This window comes from Tauraco erythrolophus, chromosome Z, assembly GCF_009769465.1.
Source record: "Tauraco erythrolophus isolate bTauEry1 chromosome Z, bTauEry1.pri, whole genome shotgun sequence".
In the NCBI taxonomy this organism is placed as follows: Eukaryota; Metazoa; Chordata; class Aves; order Musophagiformes; family Musophagidae; genus Tauraco; species Tauraco erythrolophus.
In genome coordinates this window covers 79104400-79126822 of record NC_141496.1, presented here as the reverse complement: position 1 = coordinate 79126822, position 22423 = coordinate 79104400, and the positions used below count along the sequence as shown (strand labels likewise).

General features: G+C 39.7%; 1 protein-coding gene across 4 annotated transcripts in view; it reads right to left on the bottom strand.

Moving 5' to 3' along the window:
* Positions 1–1120: 1120 nt before the first annotated feature.
* Positions 1121–22423, bottom strand: part of UBQLN1 (ubiquilin 1) — a 33446-nt gene continuing 12143 nt past the window's right edge. The window contains exons 2-11 of one of the 4 annotated variants that reach the window (XM_086628691.1): positions 15974–16125; positions 11827–11942; positions 10388–10650; positions 9436–9594; positions 8559–8802; positions 7946–8088; positions 6862–6945; positions 4252–4367; positions 3749–3917; positions 1121–2313 (exon numbers count right to left, since the gene is read on the bottom strand). In XM_086628691.1, coding sequence (XP_086484817.1) covers positions 2158–2313; positions 3749–3917; positions 4252–4367; positions 6862–6945; positions 7946–8088; positions 8559–8802; positions 9436–9594; positions 10388–10650; positions 11827–11942; positions 15974–16125 — 1602 coding nt within the window. In that variant the 3' untranslated portion in view covers positions 1121–2157. Of the gene's footprint in view, positions 2333–3748; positions 3918–4251; positions 4368–6861; positions 6946–7945; positions 8089–8558; positions 8803–9435; positions 9595–10387; positions 10651–11826; positions 11943–15973; positions 16126–22423 lie in introns of all 4 variants that reach the window. The other 3 variants (XM_086628692.1, XM_086628694.1, XM_086628693.1) reach the window with 3 other exon arrangements.

Sequence of the window (22423 nt, the reverse complement as noted above, 5' to 3'; positions counted from 1 at the left end):
CCTTTTTGGATGTCATGCATTGCATTCTTAAAAGGACCTGCCTTCTGAATGACAAGGGGTCTTACTTTTTTAAAGCGAGGTCCCAGTAAGGCACACTATAAAGTCAAGTTAAATTAGTTACTTTGAAGATCCTAATAAACAGTCATTGTGAAAGCAACTGCAAAAAGGTAGTGATTATTCTACAGAAACTACTTGCTGTCTGCCACTTCCCTATCACAGCGTTGTACTCAGTGCAATGAAGGCTACCCGCCCAACAGAAGTCACGGTGAAGGTATGATGATGGGCCTGATCACTGGCTAGGAAATAAAGACGATAATAATTTTGTACCTAAACTGTAGGTATTTTAAAAGGTTTTGATTATATGACATTCATCTTACCAACAGATTCTGTTTTAGTTTATTTCTGTTTATTTAACACTCTGTGCTGCTGCTGCAGCTACGCCACTCTGATCCAAAGGGCAACCAAGAGATTTTCTTGAACTTTTCCACTACCATGCATCAGCAGTATTTGATCAATTTACTTACTGGCAGAGTAAGAGACACGATTACTGGGCAGTGAGTGAATCTTCTCCTCTGTGATAACAATATAATGCAGTTACTGCCAAAAGTTTTTGAAATTTCTCTATAGGCTCAAGTGTGCTCAACTTCTTCCTTTAGATCACATTATAATTTTGCTTCATCAAACTGATTAACAACTTTGAGTTAAACTGGGTAATGCTACAACTCTTGCAAGCAATGATTTTTAGAGCAAACTGAATTTATACTAGTACCATCAAAAGCCAAAGATTGTTCAAACCAAGTGTTTAAAAGCAATACAGGAATTCAGTGAGCATGTTCACAGCCATGCTTACGTAGAAGACCAATAAAAAGCACATGCTATTCAGTAACATGCACCGTAGTGTCCTTTTTTCTGCTACCCCCACTTTATCTAGCTAGTAGTCTTCAACATCACATGCCTCTTACTCTCTTCCCTCCACCATATGCTCCAGGAGTTGTTTACTAATCTTGGCTCAGAGCTGGTGAACATTTCCAGAGTTTACAGTAAAATGCCAACTCTTAAGCTGGTCAGTCATCTTGAATTCTAGGTAATCATCAACTGCAAACACACTGAGACAAGATGCTTAAAGATTTTTTCATTCATTTATTACCTGTGCACAAGAGAAGTAACTACCAATAAAACTTCAAAAGATATACAGTATTTTTTACATGGTGATTAAAAGTAATTAGAGTATCACATGACCATGAATGAAAGTAATGATTCCAATTACAAATCAGAATACATGTGAAAATCCCAATGGAACAAGCTAAAAAGCCTTAGAAGCAGTTCCAGAGCACAAAGCAGTGCCCCTTTATTTGCACAATGACAAAGGTAATGTACACTTAATCTGTGAATATTGAGACAATGTTACAATGCAAGTTTCTGTACAGTTAGATGTAAAGAGATAACCAGAATAGTAACTAGTGCATTTTAACTGAACTTGCTTAAGCATTTTTGCTGAGATGTTACCAAAGATGCTGGAAGATTCTACATCAAAAACATGTCTTACGACTTTTTTTTTATTAATATCCCCAGTTTTTCTGCGTTGCTTATAATCTCATTCTATTGCAACGTGTAAATCTCTAGAAATGAGCTGTCTCCATTGTATATATTGTGTTTATACTTTATACAAATTAAAGCAAAAAATGGTAGATTACTCAAGTGGTATAAATCTTACACCATTTTGCTAGCAAAAAAAAAATACATGCCAAAATCACAATAAGCAGTATTGGTACCCACAAATTGTAGCTTCAGTTAATTTGTTTCCTTTTTAATCTGTATTCTACATAAATTACTACTGAAAGCTAATGTTTAAGTAGTAAATAAATTGGACAGTTGTAGGTCAGACAAAACCTGTTCACCCAACTGTGAAAGCTGATATTTAAAAAAAAAAAATCACAAATAATGAAGAACAAAAGAAATGTGATGCATGCAACAGAGTGAAAATGCATTGATTCCCACTGTTTGAAGAAAACTACTGCACTCCACCTTAAAATGCATGACTGATTTTAGTTATAACAAGACAATCTCAAGAGTCAGAATGAAATAAAGCAAATATTTTAAAGATTTAAGAGCTGTTATCAAAAATAAATTACATTTTTTCAAGTTAAAGAAACACTGCTATGAAGGCTGAGAGCCAAGCAGCCTTTCAATAGCTGCATTGATGTCTCCTCCTGTTGCTATTAGCGCTTGTAAGTTTGCTTCACGGTTCAGAAAGCCCATTGCACTCAGCTGCTCCAGTTGTTGTTGAAATCTAACTTCTGGATTTTGTAGCTGCTAAGAACAAAATTTCAAGCTATAAAAGCATAAACACACATTTATCAAAGTACAGGACTTAAAACATAGTTGGTTCTGCACCACACCCTGTCTTTACTAATTTCTGACTACAACTTTTTCAAGATTCTAAAACTACACTACGACATAAACTCAATGCACAATTGAACTATTTTTTTTAACAAGTCAGAGCAGCTTCAAATCCTAGTAGTATCTACACTTAACATAACATTCTTGAACTACAGGAAAAGAGGCTTTTTTGATAAAAAAAGATTAAAATTAAATTGGGTAAATTTATGTCCCATGAACAGTTTCTTAAAGATATGCACAGAGGTATTCTTTTTTAAATTAAACAGAGTTCAACCTAGTAACGTGCAACAGCAAGGATTACAGTGATGTCACTGTCAGCAATCGTGAACATCACAGGCTTTTTTTTTTTCCTTGACATAAAAATCATCTCTTTTTTAATGCTCCAAGTATTTGTTGACTAAAATTACAGAAATTATAATTTTTAGAAGGCTTCAGTCTAAGGCTAACTGATAGTTGTGCTTTATGGGACGATCCTGCTTACACAAACTCATGGCAAAATTCTGCGTGATTTCAGCAGTATGATCTTCGGTTCAGAGGCATTTTTGAATCAGAACAATTAGGTTAGATAACAAAAGAACAAAGTCTGTCAGATCAGCAAACTGAACTAACTCACCCTGTGGCAACAGAGGAGGAAAAAGCAGGACCGCCTCTTCCACCAGCAGTGTGCCACTACACTGGGTACGTATCATGGTGCAAGGGTGCCATCTCACACAGCTCTCTTGGCAGTTAACAGCATGTCTCCTTTAAAGCCAGTCTTGCTCACCACCCTACAACTACTGGCAAATCTGCTACCTGTGCTTGACCTCTGGAACTCTCCAGAAATCCTTAATTCCACTCAGGATGTTAACATAATGCACTGCAGTCTGGACCTGCAGGACGTCAGTGGAGCCATAGAACAAATTCAGTCTTCAAATAACCAGCGTGTGGCTATTCCAAAGTGTGGGGCAGAGGCTTAGTCACAGCTAGAGAGTAACAGCCAGCAATACAGACAAAAAAACAGAGGTAATGGTGCTCAATATGCTTAAGCTTTTCTCTTGCTGGAGCCCACACTTCACGTGCCAGTGAATCTTAGCACCTCAATCTGTCTCAATCTTTCCAAGCATCTCAGAAATTCAAGAGTATGATGATAAGTATATAAAAATCAACTGTTCAGAGGCCACCTTTACTCAAATTTGACGTTTTTCCAGCATTTACTTGCACAGCTGCAACACCACTCCTCCTCTGCTCTCTTTCGATCAGAAGCATCCAAAGAGCTCTCCTCTCAACTATCAGCCTCCTGTCTAGTGGTTTATAATGAAAAAATAAAGTAAAAATTTAAAAAAATCCATAATATAGTGATGTAATTTACCTGAGCATTTGCACCAGCAAGTGCCTGCAACATCTGCTGGACAAACTGCTGGTGACCAGGTTCAGCAGTACCTGATGCTGGACTTGTATTTTCACTGGGAACAGAACTGGGTACAGTGGACCCTGTAGGAGCGCCGGTGCTTCCCAATCCACCTAAACCAGGATTAAATCTGCATAAATGACAGAAAAAGAAATACACCATTTGAATAGTAAATACTAGCTTGTCTCTTCTCATGTATTTCATTAGAGGAAAAATGCTGCCAAAGAGGGGATGACAATTTAAGCAAAGTACTGACTGAGATAAAGATCAGAGTCATCACTGTTCAGAAGCCCATGGCAGGCAAAAAGGTAATAAACTCTAAACCAAGTTTAGTTAACCTAAAAAAGGCAGGAGGAGGAGAAGGAGTCTTTGATAAAGACTTAGTAGATGTGTACATGTAAGAAGAACGAACAACATAAAACGAGATAAAAGTTCTTGTCTAAATCTGAAAGATCAATTCTTACCCTGGTATAAGCCCCGGTGCTTCTGTTGCTAGTGTCTGCAAGCCCTGTTGAATCTGTAGCAAAGCCTGCATTGCTCTAGGGTTAGACATGGCTGACAACGTGTCAGGATTCTGCATCTAAGACAAGGAAAGAAACTGTTAATTATATGCAGGTGTTCAAAGTTAATCCTTCTCACTGGACATTTTATAGAGCCTGATATAATCTCAGAACTTGTTTTTTAACTTTGTGTTTGAATATATACATTGAATCCTTCAGGTATTTTTTTTTTTCTGAGAAAACTTTCACAGGAGATGATCAATGAACTCTCTAGATGCAGACAAAGCATTTCAAATGAGAAGTATGCAAGGAAAAGTATTTTTCATTACCTCTTCTACCAGAACTCATCATCTTTCAAAGCCATAGGACTGTATTAGTCCAACATCATTCTAGGATTAGTCTCCTGTATCATACTACTGGTAAGCAACAACGCTGAATACAATGAAACTTGACCAATAGATACCTAAGAAAAAATTATAAAGTATTTCTTTTTCCTAGCTAACTTCAGGCCACAGCAGTTTGAGCATGACTATTTGTGCTTGTCTTCCAACCTCCAGTGCCCTCACAGCCTAGAGAAATGCAAACAAATACACTGCAAAACATACTAGCAGGAAAACATAATATTCACAGGCTCTCACTCTAGTGTGACTTCAACTAAAAACTGGCTTTCATATCCACAGATAAACTTTCCACTTCTGAAATTAAATGTCCAGAAACCTGAATATTTTAGATACAAAACCAAAACTAATGGCCTATGCCTACCTCTGCTTAGAGATGCCACAGGTAAGCAAAAAGTAATATGATTCAGTCACAAGAGACAGTCTTGGTAGCCAGGTCTACTTCAAATAGCAGACACGCTTATTATCTTAGCAGCCTTCACTTGACAACTAGACCAAATTCCTTCTGCTACAAAGACGTTTTTGATTCATGTAGAAACGTACAGATTAAGGTCAAACCTCCTCTGACGCAGAGCAGAATTGCAGAATAGGACACGAAGAACTCTGATCTCGAATATGGGTGCATAACAAGACTTAAGGACAGCAAGTTGTTAATAATCTCCACTCATCTCTTGAATTTTATCTTCCTGATAGCTTAAAGTTAGAGAACAACTAAATATGTAGCTGGCAAAGTTTACCCAAATTTTAAAGAGGAAAACGTTTTGGGTTCTCCAAAAAAAGCTGCTGCAATTACTTTAAGAAAATATTTAAATCACGACTTAATGTCTGGTATTTGGAGCTGTTTTACAGAAATAGTGGTTCAACAATTCTCAGAGCATTTAAGTGACCTGAACCTTGTCTGTATCAACGTTATTAATTCCACCTGTTACGTAGCAGCAATTATTGTTAAGCCTTGCATAAAAGCTGCAGACAGAGTAGCTCAGAGATGAGTTTTCTTAGTTCTGCTGGGCAAAAAGATGCCTTCCATTATGCAGAGGAACATTCCATGGTCACCCAATCGCACAATATAAATGCCAGTGGATAAGCAAGGAAGTACAAGCTGCAACATTGCCAACAATCCGAGAATACCCCGGTATTTCTTCACTTTACTTAAGCTGCTAGTCATCTGACCTAACACAGAGGATACAACGGAGAACTAGCTGTGCAGATAAACTCCAAGGTGATACTGACAGAAGGAGATGTTCAAAGGAAATAGAAATGATTCCTACTGTGCCTTCATTAATTACCATTTATTCACAGATTTCAAAACGTACATGTGGTACTACCTCTTCAGATCCTACTGAGTCATCACAAAGCAGTGGCATTATGAAACACTACAGCCATTCATGTAGTTGAAACAATCTGAACACTGAACTTGCTACTGTAAGTCATTTACGTGTTAATTATTTTACTTATAAAACTGCCTGTGTTCAATCAGACCTCGGCAATGCACGTTTACTCTGATGGAACTCATGCACTGGATTAAGTTTTTGATTTCTCCCCCAAAAAAAATCTTGTTTGCTTCTACTTAGGGAACACAGTACTACTACACACTGTGACAGCTAATATCAAGTATACACCTGGGCTGCAAGCACAATGTTGTTAAAGAGGGGAAGACAGAGGTAGGGCAACATTTACAGGCAAAACACTTCTTAGCCCACTTCTTTTGCATTAGCTAATGAGTTGGGCCTTTCAAGGTATGCTGTAAGATCTCTCTACCTAAGCACCCAAGGCAGGTTTGAAGATGTAAAAGAAAAGCACAGCGAACTTTATTCTAGTAGAGGGAAAAGTACCAATGTTTTTAATTTGTGAAACAAACCATGTCACAAACAAGTGTTCTCTGGCTAGTGTGCAGTAAAAATGATTATTTCTTCTTAGCAAAGAAGCAAGAGCAAATCTAAGTGGTTACGCTAGCCACAGACAAAAACATTCACTAAAAGTCAGGTTTAACTTGTGAAAGGGATGGAGACATTAAGAAAGAATTTATTATCAAGGGATAATCTAAGTTAGTGACTAAAGCTAATGAGAATATACTACACATTCTAGCTTTTAGCCAGATCAAAGAAAGGCACCAGTTTATTGAAAATATTGCTCATTGACTTGCAGATGTTTATCAACAGCTAGTATCTCATCTTACTTGCTGAAGAAAAGTAGGAAGTTGTTGTCTCATTTGTTCCTGAAGTTGAGGATTTCCAGCAAATAGAGGATTATTCAACATCATCTATGGGACAAAGATATTGAACTTCAAGATCAAGCAGTAAAAACCACAGGGGGTTTTAAGACAGTATTTACACAACAACAGTCTATGAAAATAACCTCACAAAATAATAATAATCTACCTCTCCTTTGGCCGAAACTTTTTAGGAACCACCAGCCTGAACATATTTGCAGGGGTTTCTGGGTTTTGGGTGTGTGTTTTTTATTTGCTTGTTTGTTTTTCGTTGTTATTTTGGTATCGTTTGGTTGGGTTTTTTCATCTTTTAAGTGAATGGATTGCAAGACACTTGCCAAGATAACCTCATTTGTATTACAAGAAAATCCTTTTCTGTCAGCCTCTCCTACAGATCTAAGTGATAGTTTCCCTCTAAACATCACTTGAAGTCAGAGAGATTTTCCAAGTGAGTATTTAATAGAGAGAAGATAACATTTTTTTTAATCTTGGTTCAGGATTTGACTTTGGATATTACTGCTTTAAGCAAAATTTGAAAGCACTTCTAGGATACCATTTATAAAACAGCATATGCACTTTTACACTGAGCACAGGTCACAAGAGAGAAGTTAAAACCAGAATAACATCTAGATATGGCACCAACTCCCTTCCCTTCTCTTCTTCCCTCCCAGGCTCCTCAGGGTATTTATTTACCAGCAGATCAACTTTAATTTACATCCAAAGCATTTGTTTTGTCTAACTGCTTCCTATGCTGGGTCACAAGTTTAGGGCTGTACAAAACATATACAAACTTACAAGTTACTTTAGAAGCATGTCTAGCATGATGTCCAACTACAAATTGAAGAAGCTTGCTGCAACAAATTGTTAAATGTAGGTAGATCATAATTTCAGTGAGTTAGGCATTAACACTAAAAACCGGGCCATTCACTACAGACAATCGTTGAGATGCTGGCACAAGAGAAAATTTAACTCTATCACAGGTTCAAATCTTCTTTTTTTTTTTTTTCTAACTTCAATGCACACAATACATTACTACACCAAACGCATTTACCTGTACTGCGAGATCAGGATTCTGGCTTAATGACTGCATCATGCTTCTCATATAGGGCGCAGACAACATATTCTGCATAAGTTGTGGGTTTTCTGTTATCTGCTGTAATAAGCTCTGCATTCCTGGTGTGTTGAACATACCAGCTTAAAAAAAGTAAAAGGCCACTTTAGTAAACGTCCTGACTATCATCACATGAATTAGACTACCTAAAACCAGGACAAAACCATTTAGTTTCTATGAGTTTTAGTCCCTGAAATACACCTCAGTGTGGTTCTGCTTACAGGGACGCATCTACCCTAGAAGTTAAGGCAGAGGCTGTACCTAAAAGCAGTCCCACAAAGTATCTACATTATTAGCTGTTTTAGGAAAAACACTGTCATTCATCCAGGAGATTCCTCTACCTTTGCCATTTTAAGGCAATACACAAGCACTATTACCACTCTTCGTTTACTTTTCATGTTTGTTTTTCTCCAGAGGACTTTGATACTAGTCAAATGTTCTACAAAAGTAAATGGTAATAAAAACTTTGAATTGAAAACTCTCTCTCTAATGAAAGAATCTTTTCAGCAAACTCCCCAGTACGTGCAAATACATGCAATAACAACAAACACACCTCCTAGTCCAGGTCCCAAATTCGGTACAGTCGAGCTCTGTCCTGCACTGCCAGAAGTGCTATTTCCAGCACTACTACTGCCACCGCTCTCACCACTGCTGCTGGTACTTGTCGTGGAAGTCTGTGAGCTGGACTGAGGAGCCCAGGGATTTGGTAGAGGATCTCTGTTTTCTGTACGAGATGGCTGACTTTCCCCTCCTGCTGATGCATTGCTCACTAAAGAAGCAAACGGGTTACCTCCAAACTACAGAGGAAGGAAAGCAAACATGTATCATCTACTAAAGCCAGCTGTTTTTAAGTCTGCTATAAACAGCAAGTCACCTTTCCAAAACTACACATGAAGATAAATGTTGATGACAGCTCTTGATCAGTTACAGTCACAATCCTACAGTAATTCTTTGTAACTATTCTGAAAAGACACCAACATTGGAGAGATACAAGACCTCCAAAAAATTAAGTTTGTTTTTGAAAGCAGTGTTGCTACTACGCTGGTGTTTTGATCACAGCAACATTGTATCTTGCATACTGGTTTCCGACTTCAAAGCCTTTTTTTCTTCCAAGTTACTAAACATACCCTTAAAGAAATTTTCTTGGACCTCAGAATTTTAAGGCAAAGAATTAAAGGAATTCAAACTTAAGTAATACAGAAATTCATTAACTTTAAAATAGCTTCTCAAACAAGCAACATCTGTATTTCTTCAAGCTTAGAAGAGCACAGAATTTTTAAAGTTCTTTCCTCTTAAGAATAAGAGGTCACATAGTCACTTCATGCTTTAAGAAATGTTTTGTCAAGCAGACATTTGAAAATTAGCATTACTTACACGCTTTTAATTTTAAAAAATATTTACTTTCAGTGGCATTTGCAATTTTTCCTCACCTGCTCCTGTGCTGCATTCAACATTGGCTCCTGAATATCCGTGTACATACGTCGCAGTGCATTGTATCCACCTGGTATGCTTTCCAGGTTGCTCAAGGCTCGGTCCTGGTTTCGCATCATTTCCTGCATCATTGCAGGGTTTCTAGCAAGCTCTAGTGTCTAGGGAAGTGGAACGTTTAATCTGCATTAATAAGAAATTCATTCTAAATTTAAAACATCAGCATTTGGCAATATCTCAGTTATCACTGTCTAACCCAGTTTGAAATTAGGATAAAAGCCAAATCAAGATGTCAGCTTAGTGGGAGTCAACTAAGATATTTAGCCAGCATTCTGCTGCAACCATCACTATGCTGGTTGGGTCACAAAGCACAGCAGAAAAACCTTGAATGAACTATTATTTTCTTTCCTCACCTTTTCAACACAATATACTTCTACCAGTTCTAACACTGTTAGAGCAGGTAGCCTATAATACTAACTTTAAAATCCTACATCTTCACAAGTATCCACTTGTTTTTTGATACCTTCTGCCACACTGCATATCTTACATAAGATTAAATTTTAAAAGCCCTCAGAAGTACCCACAGTTAGATAAAATGAAAATGTGTAGTATTTTGGAGAATAATTACTTCTGGTAAAACTCGTTGGCTAGACAACAGAACGTTGCAAGTACCTGCAGGGACATCCAACTCTAACCTCAGCAGACATGATTACACAGTCTTCCATGTCTTTCAAAACTATGCTGCAGATTTTCTGAATTACCAGTCTATGTTGGACCTTAACAACTAGAAATACAAACATCAGTTGCCTACAGCAACCTTTTCTGAATTTCCTAACAAGCCTAAATACTTCAAGAATGTTTAAGCACTCAATTAAGCCTGTCCAACTCCTACTCTGCTGTTCACAGTTACAGTATCATCAAAAGTCATGAACTTACAGAGATTCTTCTACATACCTGTCTCATTATATCTGGATTATTCAGCATGTGACTGATTTCTGGATTTCTCTGTATCAGTTGCTGCATTTGAGGGTTAGCCATAATTAACTGTCTCATCAGGTCAGGATTTGAAAGCATGCTCTGAACAAATGGATTTTCCATTATCTGAACCATCATTTCTGGGTTGGACATAAGTTGTCGTTGCATCTGACTTTGCAACTCTGAAAAGTTTGACGTATTTAAGCCCAGGCTACTCAGACCTGCCAAACCTCCAAGGCCACCTTTAACAGGATGAAAAAAATATAATTGAACTTTCAGCTTCTAGTATACTTCTAAACACATCCAGGTTCTTTCTAAACACAAAATACTTGAACATATCCCATACTTCAAAATAATGAAAATGAATGGAAAGACCATCTTTGAAAGGCTGTTAAGGAGTTATGCACTAAGAATTTGCTTCTTTAAATAACAATACACATAACTAAAAATCCAAACCGCATCTGAAATACAATTTATTACAATTCTAATGGCATTTCTTCTCATTTTCTACAGCTAACATACACGGGATGTTTGAGTTTTGGAGCCTTAGTTTCCATCCCCAGCCTCCACAACATTTTCCAGTATATTTTAAATAATCATTTATCTGTCTCCTCTTGGTTAAACTATGACCAAGAGAGATCTCCCAACAAGACTCATATTCCTTGTTCTAATGAAAAGTAGAGCTGGTCTTACTAATGCACCAAGAACTAATTATGTTTTGAATTCCCCTCCTTTGCTGAGTCTAAAGAACAAAATTTAGGAGGTACTAGTCAGTCTGAAGAACTGTTTACATTTAAGAAAGTAGTTGTTTACTATGGTTAGCTTTTCCAATTCTGTTTCTTCCCCGCCTCCTGAAAGCAAATAAGATGAAAAAGAATGAACCAAAAAACCCACCGTGATTATGGAAATAGATAGTATTTTTAAGTCAATAGACTGCAGCCTCTCTGTTAATGAACGAGAAGACTGATAACGCTATCAGACTTGGAACCTGAGAAATACTGAATTGTAAGATTAACAGCAATTTTGTTAGTTCTGTTCCAGATCTTGGCTTCATGTTACAGGTCCAACTTAATCAATGCACTCCTCACAGTAATTCAGATGCACTTTTGAGGAGTGCAATGACACTGGAAGGAGTTTCATTACTCATAGTGCCAGAATATAACACCAGTGGCACCTTACTACTGAAGGTGAAACAGCACAAGCCTAAAGTTCTGCATATAAAATTAAGGATATTATTTTCCTCTGATAACTTACTGATCAGAAACCTTCTACAACCAATATCATAGATATCTGTAATCATTTTTTTGGGGTAGTGCTTTGTTTAGGGTTTTTTTTAAGTTCTGTCTACATGGAATAAAGCTTCCATCACCTGAATCCAAGAGAAGATACCCACCATGCTACCTAACAAACATTCTTACCCAAGCCAAAAGGGTTACTATTTGTTGAAGCTGGTGTTGAGGTACTACTGCTTGATGTTGATGTGGTAGCAGTACTCCCAGTGGTGTTTGTCTGTTGAGCTGGGTGGTCTTGTGATCTAAAAAAGCAAGTTTAGAAGTTGCAAGTTTAACAAGTTAATTTAAATAAAGCCATTAAATACAGGGATAGTATCATACTTGAGAATCTTAATTTACATTTTGATTATTTCTCAAAAAAAAAAACAAACCACACTATTATCTCTAGATGGCTTCCTGTAACAAATCTCAGACATTCATAATGTCATGAGTTCTTCAGAACAGTAGTTTGAAACATTAAGAAAATGGATGGGCACCACTGCAGCCATTACCGCCTTCTCACCCTGTCCCTGGAATGTCCCCCAATGAATTGTTTGCTCTGTTCTTACCTTGCTTTAAGGATCCTTGCTTTACTCCACTATACTCAAATACTACTGATTACATGCCCCAAGCTTAAAGAAATAAAGCCTAGTAAGACTTATTTCATGTGACATCTTTAATAGGATCCTTTACTGAATGTGAGATACAGTTAACATCTTACTTCATTAGAAGACAAATATCAGAATCTCAATAACCTTTAAGAATTCAAGAACAGAGTGAAAACATAGTTACACAAAGTTAAAGCCAGCGTAATTCAGCAGAGGCACTAAAGGCTGCCCAGGTCTCATACTCACCACACCTTTCTACTGCAGAGCCATAAACACAGGTGCTGCCATGTAGTAGAAGAGATCAAGAAACTGAGCTTGTGTAAGGCTAACCTGGCTTTTATTCAAAAGAAGAGAGGCTAGTTTGAAAACTAGGTCAGTTCTCCAGCCTGATTCAACAATCAGTCTCAAATGTCTGTATTTGCAGAACTACAGCATCAAATAACTTGTAGAAACTATGAATTCAGACCTCACACAAAGATTTGAGGATTCAACAGTACACTAAATTTCATATCTCATCTCATCTCAAGAGTACCCTTCTGCTATAATAAAATTCTGTGCTCGTTCCACTAAAGTGAAGACCGGGACCAGGGCAGAGGCAGAGGGGGATATCACAACCAAAAAAACCCCAAACAAACAAAAAAATAAACCCCAAGCCCAAGAGATGCCTCCAGTTCAGAGGTTTCCCTGAGGTTTCTACGTGTTCTCTGACTCCAGGCCAAACATCAGCCATCAAAACCATACATAGAAACCAAAGGAAAACTTAAATACTTTGCGCCCTTCACAAGTTCTTTCACCAAATCATCAACACTAGCTTGTAAGTAGCCCATCTGTTGGTATACCCTGGTGATTTGATCAGTGTTCTTGCAAGCAGGTAAATAAAATAAGGCATGCAAAGTCATGAAGGTAAAGGATGCCATGGGACCCAAACATCTCATTCAAGTTCTTACTCATGTTTTGGGTTGTGAAGGAGGAGAAGTAAATTTGAGTCCACAGGATCTAACAGTTCTTCTCAAACTTAAGCCCATAGTGATTCCTATAAATTCAGTTCTGTGTGTTTGAATTTGTACTCCTTTCTTGTTTACTTTCTGGTCTACCAAAACACACATAGATTCTGTTAAATGAACCCATTGTAGAAGAAATTTTCCAGATAGACGCTAACAATCCAGAAAAGGGAATACCTGGATAATTGGCTTTGACATAAGCTGCCCTGACATACGTCATTGGGTGAAAATCTGTGCTCCAGAAGAATGAGAATTAATATTCTATAACGTTAACAGCAACTGCGAAATTTGAACACAAGATTGCTACTTGTTAGCAGCAGAGTCTAAGTCTTGCCTTGTGGGTCAAGCATAAAATCTAGATATTTTAGTAAGAAGAATATTGAGATGGTCAGGACAACGTTACACTTTGCCAAAGGCGATTTTCATCGTGCTGGCAATTCTCTTTAGCAGGTCTTAAGAGCATATTTTTCACTTAGGTAAGCAAAGCTAGCAAGTGAAAACATTACTGCCTCATTTGAAGACAGGGTAGATACACGCAAAGGGTCTGTAGTTTTTTGTTTTTACTTCCTTGTCTGAGACACGTTTAAAACATTCAGAAGATAACGGTAACACACTTTGCTAAAATTATTAAAAAAAGGTGGGAGACAGAGGAGGCACGGTTTGCAGTGCTGACAGGACACCACAAACTCCCCAAAAGCCATAAATGTGGCATTGCACATGGGTGCTCCTTTGCCCAGAGGCAAAGTGTAAGAAGGTACGAGAGACTGGCACTGGTGTTTCAGTACGTATAGTTACTGTAGGTCCAATCTGTGAACCCTCCGAAGACCGTGCAAGTCAATTTTAACAGAGACATGACTCCAGGACAGAGAAGACAGGCCTGCTACGATGTGAGCACGGAATTGAAGACATCAATTTCAACACGTGTCTACATTTAATGCTGATGTTACTAATAGGCCTTTGTGACTTTGTGAGGCTTGGAAAGGGAAAGTCCTAAATTCCATGCTCTTTCCCTCATAGAATCCTCTGGTTGGAAGAGACCTTCAAGATCATCGAGTCCAACCATTCACCCTCCACTGTCAGGGTCCCTAAACCATATTGCTCAACACCAAATCCACATGGCTTTTAAACACCTCCAGGGATGGAGACTCCACCACCTCCCTGGGCAGCCTGTTCCATATTTCACAACCTTCTCTGTAAAGAAATTTTTCCTAATATCTAACCTAAATTTCCCCTGGAGCAACTTGAGGCCATTCCCTCTCGTCCTGTCATTCATAACATGGGAGAAGAGACCAACCCCCATCTCCCTACAACTTCCTTTCAGGTAATTGTAGGGAGTGATAAGGTCCCCCCTGAGCCTCCTCTTCTCCAGACTAAACAGTCCCAGCTCCCTCAGCCACTCCTCATAGGACAAGTTCTCTAAACCCTTCACTAGTTTCGTTGCCCTTCTCTGAACCCGCTCCCGCACCTCAACGTCCTTCTTGAAGTGAGGGACCCAAAATTGGACACAGTACTCCAGGTGTGGCCTCACCAGTGCTGAGTATAGGAGGACAATCACTTCCCTGCTCCTGCTGACCACACTGTTTCTGATACATGCCAGGATTCCGTTGGCTTTCTTGGCTGCTTGGGCACACTGCTGGCTCACGTTCAATCAGCTGTCGACCAGCACCCCCAGGTCCTTCTCTGCTGTGCAGCTTTCCAGCCGCACTTCCCCAAGCCTGTAACGCTGCAGGGGGTTGTTGTGGCCCAAGTGCAGGACCCGGCACTTGGTCTTATTGAATTTCATACAGGTGGCCTCAGCCCATTGATCCAGTCTGTCCAGGTCCCTCTGTAGAGCCTCCCGACCCTCAGGCAGATCAACACCACCTCCCAATTTAGTGTCATCTGCAAACTTGCTGAGGGTGCACTCGATCCCCTCATCCAGATCATTGACAAAGATGTCATCATCTGACACTTTCCCACAGGAGGAGATCCTCACCACAAACAAGAAGGGCTTAAGTAGAACAGGAGTAAGAACACTTTCAGTCTAGAACAACAAACACGTTATTGACTAAGAAAGCTAGATTCAGCTGATAGATATCTTACCCTACTTGCTGAAAGGATTTTTTAGTTAGGCTTTTTCTTTCTGGGCACTTCACAGGAAGTAATGCACAGATGACATAGCTCATGTGACATAGCTTAGATGTAACTTTCTCATCATAAAGTTGCCTCACCAGAACAAAACAAATCTTCAAACCCAAGTGTTTCTGTTCAGCCAGGTAAATGAGTTGCACTAAAGCAGTTCTCTAATAAAATTTTTCTCTCCTCCTTTTACCAAAACAGTGAAAAACGACTCACCACAAGTTTTCATGTGTGAAGAGCAAAGCTGCATAATACATCTTTATGGACAGTAAGAGCTGATAGATATCTAAGAACTATGGAGCTGAAACACAGTCAACAGTCAGCACTAAAACCAGAGAGTTAAATAACAAAAAAGTAAGAGACTTAAATTTAGAAACACTAATCCAATTAAAATACAGGACAAACCAAATAAAAGAGCACTGTAATTTCAGACTGTTATTCTGTACCAACTGTGACTAAGGAACTGATTAAAGCAAGTTAGTCAAATCTAAGTTTACCCAAAAGAAAGCTGTTAAGAATTCAGAGCATTTTTGCTTCTTACAGAAGATCACTCATCAGTAAGGTTACCTGTTTTGTGTTTTGATAACCAGGTGAACAGTGAGTCCATCGTGAATTCCATGCTGAGTCAAAGTATCTTGGTCTTTTAAAATTTTTCCAGCAAATATCAACACAAGCTGATCAGTGTGGGTCTTGAAACGCTTAGAGATTTCTTCCTTGAACTAAACAAAAAAGTTAGTATCATACATTTATGTAACCGAATACAGAACTATAACTTTTTTAATGATTTAAGGACAAGTTGTTCTGTTCACCTTTAACGCATTAGCCCACTTGCACTGTTCATTCTGGTTTACACCACCTACAAAAATTTTGTTAAGTTTTCTCAACTTTTTTTACCATAGGAAGATGGGAAATAGTTATTTCTCTTTTTTTGTACAATAAATATAAGATTTTCATGTCTAGCACACTAGTTATGTAGCCAGCAATAACAAAAATCTGATTCAACTTAAAGACTACTGTGGCTTCAATCTGGCGCACAGCCATGACAATAAATATATACTAGTATATATACATGTATATACACACTGGAAAGTATGTATATAATTCTATACTAGTAAGTATACACTAACATATATACACACATACACACACACACTCGCCACTGAAGACATCTGTTGCTGAAAGACAAGTCAGTAGGCTAAGTATTTTTAAAAAAAATCCCAGGCAGTTAAGAAGTCCTTCAGAAGTTCACCCTACTTAACATTTTAAAATTAAGTCAACCATGCTACTTTAAAAAACATCCCAAATGTCCTAGGGAATTCTCACTTAATATAGGAAAATAAAAGACTAATCTTGCAGCTAGTTATAATAATTACATTTTATAAAACAGAGAACTGAAAGTAAAATCCTGCTGTGTTATGCTTTGAAGGTGAGTGTCTAATTGAATGGGTTTATAGTATAAGAAGAGGAAAAAAAAACTTTAAAAAAAGAAAAGGAAAATAAAAGAGAGAGAGAGCATGAGCCTGAGAGATAACAGAGGTAAACAGTTTCTATGTTTGGGAAGCAGGTTGTCCTTGGTTAGTTACAAGTCTGCTCACACAGAGCTAGTTCCAGTACTTGGGGAAACAACTTTTAAGTGAGCCTTTATACTTGCAATATTTAGAACTGCAAGTATTCCATTAAGTCCCTCAGCCTATTCCTTCCTAAAGTGGGTTACTTACCCAAATTATTCCTGACATGCTTATCCACTCTGTTCTCTGAGGTCTCCAGTAACTTTTTTCCAATAAACCTATTCCAGTGTTTCACTATCCTATTTCTCCGTTGTCCTGCCCGCAACAGAAAATGCAAACAGATTGTTGTTCTTATATTAAAGAGCAGCAATAAGGCTAACCTTTCCTTGAGAGTTGTTTTCTAATTCCATCATTCCAACCACTCTCTGGATTTTTCAAATCAAACTACATTGTTTGCTAAGCGTGGGGCTCAAAACTGGCCAAAATATTCCACATCAGTTCTTATCTATACTTAGTGGAACAACAGGATAAACTCCACATCCTGCAAGCTATGTTTCTACTTATAAGAAAAAGTGAAAAATCCATGTGGAAAAATATTCGTCTAACAGTGCTGACATTTAACAGCTATGAACTCTAGAACATTTTCTGCACAGCAACTCTTCAGCCAGTTGCTTCCTATTCTGCATTCTTCTGGTTAATTATTCTTAATACTCTCCAGAGGCTTGACTGAACAAAGCTATGTATGTCTTGAATTTTTTACAGGTTTCTGATGATTCTCAGGAATCCCCGATAATACGTCATTTTGGCTCATCAACCACCACCTGTGGGATGTCCCCAGGAGTCAAGGTTAGGGTTCGGGATCTACAGACAGGTCCATGGTCTGATCCCTGTGATCTGATAACCTGGGGACGAGGGTATGCTTGTGTCTGGACAGACGGTGACCCCCAATGTGTTCCTGCTCGTTGTGTCCAGGCTGTGCTGGAAAGTTTACCTCACTGAAGGATGGATGTTGGCTGAGTAAGCAAACCAATGCTACATCAATAGCATTGAGTGTTTATTAACTGATGTAGATAGTGTTAGGCATGCTACACTGCAAAACAGAGCTGCAATTGATTTTTTATTGTTAGCGCAAGGACATGGATGTGAAGATTTTGAAGGAATGTGTTGTATGAATACACAGGAGCATACAGCTCCTGAAAGATGGAGTTAAGAAATTGCAAGCAGATGATGGATGTGACTAGCTGAATAAATTGTTCAGGGGATGGGACTGTCTGGCTGGTCGTTATCATTGCTAAAACCAGGGTTGTTAATTCTGGTTATTGTTGTAGTTGTGTTATTAATGTCACCCTGTCTGGTCAGTTTGTTGCAAAGGGCCCTGCAGCGAACTGTCAGAGCAATTTTTTTAGCACAAATACAAAAAGGGGGAATTGTGGGAAACTACGTCGGGTCCGTGGATCCCAGGACAGAAGATGAAGAAATTGACCTTGGAGAGACTGCTGTGTACCCCTGAAGATCTGGAAACTCCCTGAACAGAAGAAATGGAAACAACCTGCAGGTGCTGGGAGAGCCAGGGAACCGTAAGATAAGGAGGAACTGTAAGATAAGAAACTGGACTGTGTTTTTGCACTAATTGCATGATGTAATGGATTTCCTTGGATTATATAGAGCGCGTGATCACCAATCATGTATTAGGCTAAGGTGCATGAACAGCTGTGGTTAACCAATCACCTAATTGCTTATGTCGTGTGCACTGTTAGAATTAGTATAAAAGTGTGCTGGAACCTGCAAGAGGGATGGAATTAATTATATAATAAATGAATACTACTTGAACCTGTGTATGTCGTGTCCGTCTCAACAGCAACATACAGCGACAATACTCATTCCAAAGTAACACAAAACCAGCAGAAATACTCACAATTTGGCACAAAGCTAATGCATAAGAACAAAAGAGTACCATACTGTGCCAAACCAACGAGTAACGTCATTCACCCAAACTCGTTTGTCATTGTATTTTCCATAATATGTTGTGACAGCGAGATCTACAACTTAATTCTCATCAGAAGGATGATGACGTAGTATAAACAACATTCATAGATTCATAGAATATCTCAAGTTGGAAAGGACCCATAAGGACTATGAAGTCCCTGCTAAAGACCACCTAAAACTAAACCATATGACTAAGAGCATCATCCAGACACTTCTTGAACTCTGACAGGCTTGATGCCACAACCACTTCCTTGGGGAGCCTGTTTCAGTGACAGACCACCCTCTCAGTGAAGAACCTAATTGTCCAGTCTGAACTAGAAGCTGCTATTTACCCACAAATTCAAGGAAACAAACCAGTGTTTCACAGACCCAAACAGTATCTAATATTGCTAGTATATAGGCATCAAAGGCTATACACTTCCTTTTCCCCACTTGCAAGTAATGCTGTCTAGAGGATCTGCAAAAACAACACTGCAGTAAAACATTAATGCAACGGCCAATGTACCAGGACCCCCGAAACAGCCTCTACAGCAACATACATGCATGATACAAACGGACAATAGACCTCTTTCCAGCCACAATAATAAATCCGTCAAGAATACTGAGCCAATTTTGGCTAACTGAGGCACATTTACATAAAAAGCCTAGCTGAGAGACAAAAAGAGCCAGATCTCTTCAGCAGCTTCACCCAAGTTCAGCCCAACCTTGAGACTTCTGAAACGACAAAGTATAAGCAGGAGCAAGCCCTATGTTTGACACTTCATCCACAGAAGACTAACACATAAAACCTAGGTCACCATGCAAAATGGTTTGCAAATGAGTCTGCTAATTACGGTTAACAGTCAAAGATACCATCAATGACAGAGTAGGTCCGCACACTTTATTTTTTTTCTGAGGCAGGGGGAAGAGAATCTTCTATACATTTGTAAAACAGAACACCAAAAATATTTTCAATATGTGTGGGCTGGTAAGTGTCCTGGGTTTGGCTGGGATAGAGTTAACCTTTCACAAGGAAAAGTGGGAGGCAACACAGCTAAGGCAACTGACCCGAATCAGTCAGAGAGCTGTTGGATACCATACTCATCATGCCCGGAGACTATATATTGAGGGAGCTCCCCAAGGAAGGGGCTTTTTTGCATCTTTGGTGATCGCTAGCAGGCGTGGCGAGCATTTGTACTACTCCTTCTGTATTTCTCTCTTTTTATCAATATTATCGTTGTTACTACTCTGTTCTCATTTTTTGCACTGTTCTATTAAATCGTCCTTATCCCAACTCATGTGTTTTACTCGTTTCTTCCAATTTTCTCCTCCCATCCCACCGAGGGGGAGGAGCGACCGAGCGGTGGCGTGGTTGCTGAGCTACCGGCTGGGCTAAACCATGACAGTCCTTTTTGGTGCCCAACATGGGGCTCCAAGGGTTGGGATAACGACAAAATCGACTAAAGTGTGTTAGAAAACAAATTTGTTACGTATTATTTAAATAGTCACCGGTCACAATGTTGTTTTGGCTGCTCACGTGGCTGTGCTATGTAAATGTTTACATGCCCCATGTATTCCCGGCAGTGCTGTTCATCACCGCTGGGAGAGCGGTCCGGGCTCTCATTGTGCTGTCCTGTGCAATATCGGTGTGACACGATCGCGGCGCTGGCCACGTGGCTGGGCTGGTCCATGTGTGTGGCACTGGCATCGTGCCCACATCTCAGTCCTCACCTCTCACAATTTGCAGATAATCGAGCCCAGTACCTAGGAAAGGCAGGGGAGGATCCCTTCCCCCAGCTCTTCTCCTCACCCTTCTCATTTAGGCTAATTACAACGGCCTTTGAGGATTTTGAATACTCTGGGAGTGTCCTAGCCAGTGCGGTGTTAATGCTCTGTCTCCCAAAGGTACTTCAGGTTTTGCTGGGGGTTAAACAACTATTTAAAAATACGACAGAGAGATCTGCTCTGAGGCCACATAGTTATGAGTGGCAGGATGTGTGGGAGAACATGGGCAAATGCCTAAGAGAGTTGGCACCGCCAGTGTTTTGGAACTTCACCTCTGAACAAGTGCAGAATCCTGAAAAACTAATAGAATGTTTGGGAAAAGTGTGCTGCCACCCTGGCAATCCCTGGGAGACGTCGATCAGTGCAATATGCTGGGGCCTGATCCATGCCTACCGAGCTGCCTTGTCTAACACTATTAAGCACCCTCAAAGGGGAGAGAAGGTCTCTGAATCTGATGATCAAACGACAGACACTGCAGCTGAACCAGAGAACTCACCTGGTCCTGTATCTGTCACCCCTGTACAGAAGAAAAAGTGCATAAAGAAACCAGTTCACCTAGCCTGAATGAAGTCACAGCACCACTGAATGCTGCTGTCCTGGATACACTGGAACTTCAATATGAACTGGAGTCAAAGGCAGCCCAGTGGTACGCTACGACTGATATCACTAACGTGTTTTTCTCGATCCCTTTGGCAGCAGAGTGCAGGCCACACTTCGCTTTCACTTGGCAGGGTGTCCAGTACACCTGGAATCGACTGTCCCAGGGGTGGAAACACAGCCTCACCATGTGCCATGGGCTGATCCAGACTGCACTGGAAGAGAGTGAAGCTCTGGAACATCTGCAGTACATCGACAACATCATTACATGGGGCAGCACAGCAGAAGTCTTTGAAAAAGGGAAGAAAATAGTTTGGATCCTTTTGAAGGCTGGATTCGACATAAAACGAAGTAAGGTCAAGGGACCTGCACAGGAGGTCCAGTTCTTAGGAATAAAATGGCAACATGGACATTGCCACATCCCACTGGAAGTGATAGCAGCTATGCTCCCACCGACTAGTAAGAAAGAAACATAAGCTTTCCTAGGCATTGTGGGCTTTTGGAGCATGCGTATTCCAAGTTACAGACTAGCTGTGAGCCCTCTCTACCAAGTGACCAGGAAGAAGAATGTTTTTACATGGGGCTCTGAGCAACAACAAGACTTTGAACAAATTAAACAAGAGATTGTCCATGCAGCAGCCCTTGGGCCAGTCTGGGCAGGACAAGATATCAAAACCATGCTCTACACCACTGCTGGGGAGAACGGTCCTACCTGGAGCCTCTGGCAGAAAGCACCAGGGGAGACTCAAGGTCAACCCCTTGAGTTTTGGAGTCAAGAATACAGAGGATCCAAAGCCCGCTACACTCCAGCTGAAAAAGAGATACTGGCAGCATATGAAGGAGTCCGAGCTGCTTCAGAAACGGCTGGTACTGAAATGCAGCTTCTCCTGGCATCTGACTGCTGGTGCTAGGTTGGATGTTCAAAGGAAGGATCCCCTCCACACACCATGCAATCAAGGCCACGTGGAGTAAGTGAGTTGCACTGATCACATAAAGGGCTCGGATAAGAAACCCCAATCACCCAGGAATTCTGGAATTAATTACAAACTTGCTAGAGGGCAAAGATTTTGGAATGTCACCAGAGGAACAGGTGCCACATGCTGAAGAGGCCCCACCATACAATGAACTATCAGAGAGGGAAAAGTGACATGCCCTTTTCACG